The 9852-nt window shown below is 52.6% G+C and overlaps 1 protein-coding gene across 1 annotated transcript in view; it reads right to left on the bottom strand.

Annotated features, from left to right (window-relative positions):
• Positions 1 to 226: 226 nt before the first annotated feature.
• The window catches only part of SLC45A1 (solute carrier family 45 member 1), a 42508-nt gene continuing 32882 nt past the window's right edge, over positions 227 to 9852 (bottom strand). Inside the window, exons 7-9 of the mRNA XM_064363203.1 lie at positions 5488 to 5664; positions 3508 to 3713; positions 227 to 647 (exon numbers count right to left, since the gene is read on the bottom strand). Of these exons, the coding sequence (XP_064219273.1) occupies positions 381 to 647; positions 3508 to 3713; positions 5488 to 5664 (650 nt within the window). The 3' untranslated portion in view covers positions 227 to 380. The remainder of the gene's footprint in view (positions 648 to 3507; positions 3714 to 5487; positions 5665 to 9852) is intronic.

The following is a 9852-nucleotide window of genomic DNA, read 5'->3' as shown; positions in this document are numbered from 1 at the left end:
GAGGTTTACAGCATCCCTGAGTTGTGACAATCAAAACTATCTCCAGATATTGCCAGATGTCTTCCTGGGGGTGGGGTGACAATATTGCCCCTGGTTGAGAACCATTGAATTACATCTTTACTTTCAAAAAAAGATTCTTACAAACCTCCCCCCGCCCAAGTTCTCAGGAGAGTAACTCGGTCCCCAGAGCACCTCTCAGCCGCCGGAGAGCAACAGCTAGAAACTGTAGGCTTTGCAGCTGTTGTTTATTATTTTATCACATATTTACATTCCAGTAGGCAGCCTGTCCCCCTGTCTGCCAAGGCCCTTTGGTCCTCACTGGTCGGCCTGCTCCAGACCCCCAGCTGCCGGTGCGAGTCCAGACTTGAGGCTCCGCGATGTCAGACGTTCAGCAGGAGGGGCCGGTGCTCCTCGTCGGCAGTGTCGCTGGGAGGAATTTCATAAATGACAAACAGGGAGGAATACAAGCAGCCCAGGAAGGACACGAGGCTGGAGAAGTACATCACCCCGTTGGCGCTGCCCACGGCCGAGGTCAGGGGCCCCAGGACCAGGGAGACCAGAATCTGGGCCAGGAAGTACTGGCAGCTGAGCAGGGAGATGTCGACGCCCATGCCCCGCCGGGTGCCATCCGCACTGGACCCTGCAAACTGACCCAGAGGAAGAGACGTGTCAGCGAGACATGCCACAGCCAGTACGAGGTGACTGAGCCCCGCGTGGCCTGCGAGCCCAGGAGGCCCGAGTGGCCCACGCACAGCGGCTCATGTTTTCCAGCACCGACGTGCACGGGGAGTTCAGCCAAGAGTTGAACAATATTTGTGTTTGGAGAGATGACGGCAGTGAAAAGAATCTGTGACTAACGGGGCGGAGGGCTGGGCTCCCACGGGCCGAGGTGGCCGGAGACACTTTGCCCACTCAGCACGTGAGCTCGTCCCCATCCTCTCTGTGACTAACGGGGCAGAGGGCTGGGCTCCCATGGGCCGAGGTGGCCGGAGACACTTTCCCCACTCAGCACGTGAGCTCGTCCCCATCCTCTCACCCAAAGATAACCAATCTGCCCAGCCAGGTGGCCACTCCACTCCTGTCTTCCCCTCTGTCACCTTCATCCAGGATGGAGCCTGCCCCACACCCCGAAGTCCTCCGCAAGTGACGGCCTCTGCTCCTGTGCCTGAGGCTCCAAGGTCTTCGTGGCCTCCAGCTTGGACACGTCACTCACTCTCCCTCCCCTGCCCGCCATGCTGGGAGACAGTGGCTGAGAGCGTGGTCTGTGCGGAGTGATGGTGGGGAGGGGTGGCATGGGCTCCCCTCACTTGGCTCTCCCAGCACCAGCTGGCCTGTCAGGTGCTGGGTGAGTGGACATCCCTGTGACCTGGGGGCCTGGGCCTCCCCTGTGGCTTCCCTCTGCCAATTCTACCGCCATCAGAAGGGCTGTGTTCAGGGCTGGCCCAGTTGAACTTGTCAGACTCCAAACTCTCTAAAACAAACCAGGGCTAGGCCTGGGGGAGGCAACTGAGGCATGAGATTAAAAGGGAGAAAAGGCCGGGTGTGGTGGCTTATGCCTGTATTCCCAGCACTTTGGGAGGCCAAGGTGGGCAGATCACCTGAGGTTGTTAGTTCAAGACCAGCCTGGCCCCATCTATACTAAAAATTCAAAAAAATTAGCCAGGTGTAGTGGCAGGCACCTGTAATCCCAGCTACTTGGGAGGCTGAGGCACAATAATCACTTGAACCCAGGAGGCGAAGGTTGCAGTGAGCCGAGATCGCACCATTGCACTCCAGCCTGGGCAACAAGAGCGCAACTCTGTCTCAAAAAGAAAAAAGGAAAAAAAAAAAAATCTATGCTGAGAAAATATCAAAAAAAAGTTTAAGGCACTTTATTTATTTAGAGACAGAGTGTCTGTCACCCAGGCTGGCGTGCAGTGGCACAATTTCGGCTCACAGCAACCTCCACCTCCCAGGTTCAAGCAATTCTCCTGCTTCAGCCTCCCAAGTAGCTGGGATTATGGGTTCAGGCCACCACACTCGGATAATTTTTGTATTTTTAATAGAGACAGGGTTTCGTCATGTTAGCCAGACTGGTCTTGAACTCCTGACCTCAAGTGAGTGATCCACCCACCTCAGCCTCCCAAAGTGTTGGGATTACAGGCGTGAGCCACCGTGCCCAGCCTTTTAAGGCATTTTTTTTTTTTTTTTTGAAATGGAGTCTTGCTCTGTCGCCCAGGCTGGAGTGCAGTGGCACCATCTCGGCTCACTGCAACCTCCGCTTCCCCAGGTTCAAGCAGTTCCCTGCCTCAGCCTCCTGAGTAGCTGGGATTACAGGTGCCCACCATCATGCCCGGCTATTTTTTCTATTTTTAGTGGAAATAGGGTTTCACCATCTTGACCAGGCTGGTCCTGAACCCCTGACCTTGTGATCCACCTGCCTCGGCCTCCCAAAGTGCTGGGATTACAGGTGTGAGCCACTGCCTCGGACTCCAGTATGGGGTGGCTCAGCACTGTTACTGATCTTTTCTTATTTTTTTTCAAAGTGTAACTATATTATGGTATAGAGTAGTATTTTATACATTAGCTCATTTTATACTAAAAACATTTATATACCACAGTAGAGAAACCACTGCACAAATAATTAGAAAATTATCTTGAATTAGAAAATATTGGCTGGGCACAGTGTCTTATGCCTATAACCCAGCCCTTTGCGGGGCTGAGGCAGGTGGATCACTTGAGGTCAGGAGTTTGAGACCAGCCTGGCCAACATAGTGAAACCCTGTCTCTACTAAAGAAATACACAAAAATTAGCTCGGCATGGTGGTGGGTGCCTGTAATCCTAGCTACTTGGGAGGCTGAGGCAGGGAAATCGCTTGAACCCGGGAGGTGGAGGTTGCAGTGAGCCGAGATCACTCCATTGCGCTCCAGCTTGGGTGACAAGAGCAAAACTCTGTCTCAGAAAAAGAAAGAAAATATTTTCTCTGTAGAAAATAGTAAAAATTATAACGTGTACCAAGCTAGCTCAACAAGTTCATTTAAGCCAAAGAGTAGCTAAATGCATTAGACGTTTATAAATACGGGTTGAATTCTGGGACCCAGGATGACCTCCAGTTTCATTTATTGAAGCAGCCATGTTTTAAGTTATGTGAAGTGAAATTTCTATTAATCTTATGCCTGATTATTTTTCTTTATGCTAAATCCATAATCCATAACAAGGTTTAGCTGTTCGTTTCTAAAGGACTGATACTGTATCCTTTTAATCTGCTTGATAGGTACCCATGCCTGTCCAAACAATGAAATGGTTCGGCTGTTATTAAAGCATGCCCGGTATTTGGGCAAAACCAGATCTGATAAATTACGCTGTCACCTCACACCCACGGCTTGATGGGAAGCCACGGGGAACAAGAGCAAACTTAAAACTGGCAAGTAGATCAGGGACTGGAAGCAAGACAGCTCCGAGACCAGAGGGCAGCGGTTCCTCTCTCTAAGGAGCAAACCCGAAGCCAGACCAGGGCGAGCACTTACCTTCTTACTCTGGTAGTAATCGCAGAGCAGTGAGTAGGGCAAGGTGCACAGCGTGGAGAACAGAACCCCGTAGGTTATACAGAGCGACAGGACCACGTACACGTTCCTGGAGAGGGTGGCGAGCCCTGTCCCCAGGCCGAAGGCGAGATAGGCGATGAAGTAGAGGGTGCGGACGCTGAGGAACTCCTCCAGCTTCTCCAGGATCGCTGCGGGCCGCAGAGAGGGTGAGCGGTGCCACGCGGCCGGAGCCTCCAGGGACTCAGCTTCCAGCGCCACCTCCCGGAAGCTGCCCCTGACACTAGCAGTGGTGGGAACTGGCTTGGCAGGCCACTTGCCCCAGACCAGAAGGTACTTCCTAGGGGACCCAAGGGAGCTGGGAGCCCGCCCCAGTAACTCTGGTGGGTGCCCAGGTCAGGACTGTGTGGATGGATGGCATGACCGGGGTGTCTTGTTCACACTGGCCTGGGCAAGGTCCCCAGAGCTTCTGCAGGTAGAGGGGCCTTTGGCCTGTGACACCAAAGAGGCTCAGGGACTTAAGGTCTCCAGCTAAACGTCTGTGTTCTTGTGCAATTATGGGTACAACAGCAGCCCGTCCCATAGCCAGCCACCATCGTTACACCCCCGAGAAGACGTGACGGGGCTCCCTAGAATCAGATAAAACGGGGCCACTTCCCCACACCCTGAGGCACCCGGCTATGGGGGAACCCAGCACCCAAGGAGCCGCCCCATAGACTCACAAGTGAGATCTGACTGATTTCTGCTTGCTGCAGCCCCTCGGGGACCCTCTACTTTGGGGCTCGAACCCACGAAGCTTGGGGCAACTAAAATAAAGCAGTTGGCAGATTATGGCTCAAAGGCGAAGTCCAGCCTACAGCCTAGTTTTGAAAATTAAAAAAAAAAATTTAAATTTTTTTTTAAAAAGGGGCAGGGCGCGGTGGCTCACGCCTGTAATCCCAGCACTTTGAGAGGTCGAGGCAGGTGGATCACGAGGTAAAGAGATGGAGACCATTCTGGCCAACATGGTGAAACCCCGTCTCTACTAAAAATACAAAAACAGCTGGGCGTGGTGGCGTGAGCTTGTAGTCCCGGCTACTCAGGAGGCTGAGGCAGAAGAATCACTTAAACCAGGAAGGTGGAGGTTGCAGTGAGCTGAGATCACGCCACTGCATTCCAGCCTGGTGACAGAGTGAGACTCCGTCTCAAAAAAAAAAAAAAAAATCAAAAAGAGATGAATATTTTGTGACGTGAAAATCCCATGAAATTCCTATTTCAGTGAACACGGTGCAGATCTACTGGCGCGGCGCCCGCTCCGTTTCCCATGTCTGTGACTTTCAGTGAGGGGCTGCAACAGAGACCGCTGGGCTGGCAAAGCTGGAAATACCAGCTCTCCAACCTTTTACAGAAAAACTGTGCAGACCTCTGGGATAAAATTTCCCCAGTGCATGCGTCCCGTCAGGCCCCGTGGATATGGCAGCTCGGCTTCGCCCTGGTGTGAACTCAGCACTGCACTCCAAGAGTCCCCCAGACACAGAACCTCAAAGTCATCTGGGCCCCTGGCCCCTGCCCACCCCTATGCTCCACGATCACACAGCCCTGCCCCCACCTCCCTGGGGACCGGCTCCTTGACGCGAAGTGGAAAGGAGCTGGGGGCTGGCAGACAGCACGCTGCCTGGGAGTGGCCTCGGGGTCCCCCCCAGCCCCCTGCTTCACCCTCACTACGGCCTGCAGGTGTAGTCAGGTCCTGACACACCACACCCATGCCCCCGAGGGTCACCAGCCCTCGGAAGCCTGAGGCCCCCAGGCTCAGCCTCTTCAGCTCGGCTCCCCCAAGCCCAGGGCCCTGCAGCCGGGAAAGATGTGGCGTCCCCCGAATTGGGATGTAGTGTCTGCAATCGTAAGGCCAAGGTCCTGCCTTCATTTCACAAGCTCCACGGACCCAAGCGAAGCCCTCACTGCCTGCCAGCTGGCTGGGCACAGTACCTGAGTAGAAGGCAGCGCTGAAGGCGTAGATGCACATGCCCCAGCAGCCCATGGTCACGCCGCTGTTGTACTTCTGATACGCCTCTGACGTGTGCGGGGCCTTGGGGTCCCCCTGAAACACCACCTCGCCCATGAAGTCCGTGTAGAAGAGCAGCATCCCCTCGAAGGAGAGCCACCCTGGAAGAAAGAAAGGGGTTCATGACCTCAGGGCAAAGGCAGCACTCTGCCCTTTCCCTAACCATCACACGGTTACTGCTTATAAAAGTTACGAGCGATTTGTATGGATTGAAACGGTAAAGAAGAAATATCTCTAGCTTCACCATCGAGGATAAGCTCTGTTAAAACTATGTTCAGGCCAAGCACAGTGGCTCATGCCTGTAATCCCAGCACTTTGGGAGCCCAAGGAGGGCGGATTGCAAGGTCAAGAGTTTGAGACCAGCCTGGCCAATATGATGAAACCCCGTCTCTACTAAAAATTACAAAACTTAGCCAGGTGCACCTGTAGTCCCAGCTACTCTGGAGGCTGAGGCAGGAGAATCGCTGGAACCCAGGAGGCAGAGGTTGCAGTGAGCCAAGATTGTGCCACTGCACTCCAGCTTGGGCAACAGAGCAAGACTCTGTCTCAAAACAAAAACAAAAACAACCCCCCCAAAACTGTATTTGTTTCAGATATGGTCTGGCTGTGTCCCCACCAAATCTCATCTCAATTTGTAGCTCCCATGGGAGGGACCCAGTGGGAGGTAATTGAACCACAGGGCCCCGTCTTTACCATGCTGTTCTCATGAGAGTAAGTCTCATGAGATCTGATGGTTTTATAAAGGGCAGTTCCCCTGCACACGCTCTCTTTCCTGCCGCCATGTAAGAAGTGCCTTTCCTTCCCTTCACCTTCTGCCATGATTGTGAGTCCTCCCCAGCCATGTGGAACTGGAGTCCATTAAAACTCTGTTTCCTTATGAATTACCCAGTTTTGGGTATGTTTTTATTAGCAGCATGAGAACAGACTAACACAGGTCCCTTGCAGTCTTTTATTTTAAGCCACTATATATTTCTATAAACACGAGGCAAGGGTAGTGGTGAAGGTGCTCCAGCTCCCTGGGCGATGCAGGGGCAGGGGGCCGTTTAATTGGGAAAAATCCATTGGGGAGCACAGACATGAATATGATGCCATGGACCTTAGCACTCCATTCCCTGAACCTCAGCAGTTCCCTCTTCGGTAGAGGAAGGTGGTATTTATAGGCCCTCTTGAACCATAATGAATTATCACCTATGATGTTCCATGCCATCAAGAATTATTAATCAGACTTGTTTGGATGGCAGCAAAATACTTCACAGTGTGGATGCACCAAATATATTTAACCCTTCTCCAACTCCTGGACATTTCTAGCCCCTGTTGAGTCTGTGGCTGTCCTAAACCATGCTATGATAAATGCCTTGCACATATATTCTGAATACAGTCTTTGATTATGGGCTTGCAGGAAATACTGAGTAAGGTCACGGGGATAAAAGGTAGGAACATTTTTAAGATTCTCATGCATTATGACATTGCGTTCTAGGTTATGTTGGTTTATGTCCCACAAATGTATGAGTATCTCAAATTCTTTTTTTTTCTTTTTTTTTGAGACATTGCTCTGTCACCAGGCTGGAGTGCAGTGGTGCCATCTTGGCTCACTGCAACCTTGGACTCCCTGGTTCAAGCAATTCTCCTGCCTCAGCCTCCCAAGTAGCTGGGATTACAGGCATGCGCCACCACATCCAGCTAGTTTTTGTATTTTTAGTAGAGATGGGGTTCCACCATGTTGGCCAGGATGGTCCCGATCTCCTGACCTCATGATCCGCCTGCCCCGTCCTCCCAAAGTGCTAGGATTACAGGTGTGAGCCACTGTGCCTGGCCTCAAATTCTTAATCATGCTCAAATGTTTGACAACTCCACGGCAAAAAGAGACCAAATGGAACAAAAGGCAAATTGGTGCTTCTCAGTGGTCATTGGAAGGCTGAGCGAAGTGAATTTACAAAGTGCAATAGACATTGGCAGGCAGGTGTGGGGTCTGTGCTCCAAGACATAGCAAGACAAAGTGGGAAGGTGGGAAGGTGGGAATGTGTGAAGGTGGGAAGGTGGGAAGGTGGGAATGTGTGAAGGTGGGAAAGTGGAAAGGTGGGAAAGTGGGTAGGTGGTGGGAAGGTGGGAAGGTGGGAAGGTGCGAAGGTGTGAAGGTACGAATGTGGGAAGGTGGGAAAGTGGGAAAGTGGGTAGGTGGTGGGAAGGTGGGAAGGTGGGAAGGTGAAAAGGTGGGAAGCTGAGAATGTGGGAAAGTAGGAAGGTGTGAAGGTGGGAATGTGGGAAGGTGTGAAGGCGGGAATGTGGGAAGGTGGGAATTGGGGATAGTGTGAAGGTGGGAAGGTGGGAAGGTGGGAATGTGTGAAGGTGGGAAGGTGGGAATGCGGAAAGGTGGGAAAGTGGAAAGGTGGGAAGGTGGGAATGTGGGAAGGTGGGAATGTGTGAAGGTGGGAAGGTGGGAATGTGTGAAGGTGGGAAGGTGTGAAGGTGGGAATGTGGGAAGGTGGGAAAGTGTGAAGGTGTGAAGGTGGGAAGGTGGGAATGTGTGAAGGTGGGAATGTGTGAAGGTGGGAAGGTGGGAATGTGGGAAGGTGGGAAAGTGGGAACGTGTGAAGGTGGGAACGTGTGAAGGTGGGGAGGTGTTAAGGTGGGAAGGTGAGAAGGTGGGAAGGTGGGAAGGTTGGAAGGTGGGAAGGTGGGAATGTGAGAGGTGGGAAGGTGGGAAGGTAAAAAGGTGGGAATGTGGGAAGGTGAGAAGGTGGGAAGGTGGGAATGAGGGAAGGTGAGAAGGTGGGAAGGTGAGGTGGGAAGGTGGGAATGTGTGAAGGTGGGAAGGTGGGAATGTGGGAAGGTGGGAAGGTGGAAATGTATGAAGGTGGGAATGTGGGAGTGTGGGACTGTGGGAAGGTGGGAAGGTAGGAATGTGGGAAGGTGGGAAGGTGGGAAGGTGGGAATGTGTGAAGGTGGGAAGGTGGGAATGCGGGAAGGTGGGAAGGTGGAAATGTGCAAAGGTGGGAAGGTGCGAACATGTGAAGGTGGGAATGTGGGAAGGTGGGAAAGTGGGAAAGTGGGTAGGTGGTGGGAAGGTGGGAAGGTGAAAAGGTGGGAAGGAGAGAATGTGGGAACGTGGGAAGGTGTGAAGGTGTGAAGGCGGGAATGTGGGAACGTGTGAAGGTGGGAATGTGGAAAGGTGGGAATGTGGGAATCTGGGAAGGTGGGAATGTGGGAATCTGGGAAGGTGGGAACGTGGGAATGTGTGAAGGGGGCAATGTGGGAAGGTGGAAATGTGGGAATGTGTGAAGGTGGGAATGTGGGAATGTGGAAAGGGGTAAAGTGGGAAGGTGGGAATGTGGGAATGTGTGAGGTGGGAATGTGGGAAGGTGGAAATGTGGGAATGTGTGAAGGTGGGAAGGTGTGAAGGTGGGAATGTGGGAAGGTGTGATGGTGGGAAGGTGTGAAGGTGTGAAGGTGGTAATGTGGGAATGTGAGCATGTGGGAATGTGGGAAGGTGGGAAGGTGGGAATGTGTGAAGGTGGGAAGGTGAGAAGGTGGTAAGGTGGGAATGTGTGAAGGTGGGCATGTGTGAAGATGGGAATGTGGGAAGGTGAGAAGGTGTGAAGGTGTGAAGGTGCGAAGGTGTGAAGGTGTGAAGGTGGGAATGTGGGAATGTGGGCATGTGGGAATGTGGGAAGGTGGGAAGGTGGGAATGTGTGAAGGTGGGAAGGTGAGAAGGTGGTAAGGTGGGAATGTGTGAAGGTGGGCATGTGTAAAGATGGGAATGTGGGAAGGTGAGAAGGTGGGAAGGTGGGAATGTGGGAATGTGGGAAGGTGGGAAGGTGGGAACATGGAAGGTGGGAAAGTGGGAATGTGTGAAGGTAGGAATGTGTGAAGGTGGGAATGCGGGAAGGTGGGAATGTGGGAAGGTGGGAATGTGTGAATGTGTGAAGGTGGGAAGGTGGGAAAGTGGGAAAGTGTGAAGGTGGGAAGGTGGGAAGGTGGGATGGAGGGAACATTGGAAGGTGGGAACATGGGAAGGTGGGAAAGTGTGAAGGTGGGAAGGTGAGAAGGTGGGATGGATGGAACGTGGGAAGGTGGGAACGTGGGAAGGTGGGAATGTGGGAAGGTGGGAACGTGGGAAGGTGGGAAAGTGGGAATGTGGGAACGTGGGAAGTTGGGAATGTGGGAAGGTGGGAAGGTGTTAACGTGGGAAGGTGGTAATATGGGAAGGTGAGAAGGTGGGAAGGTGGAAATGTGGGAATGTGGGAAGGTGAGAAGGTGGGAAGGTGGGAATGTGGGAATGTGTGAAGGTG

The sequence above is a fragment of the Aotus nancymaae genome, unplaced genomic scaffold, assembly GCF_030222135.1.
Source record: "Aotus nancymaae isolate 86718 unplaced genomic scaffold, 86718_ANA_hifiasm-v0.15.2.pri h1tg000053l, whole genome shotgun sequence".
Taxonomy (NCBI): domain Eukaryota; kingdom Metazoa; phylum Chordata; class Mammalia; order Primates; family Aotidae; genus Aotus; species Aotus nancymaae.
The sequence above is the reverse complement of the archived record's forward strand: the minus strand, read 5'-3'. Positions and strand labels throughout refer to the sequence as shown.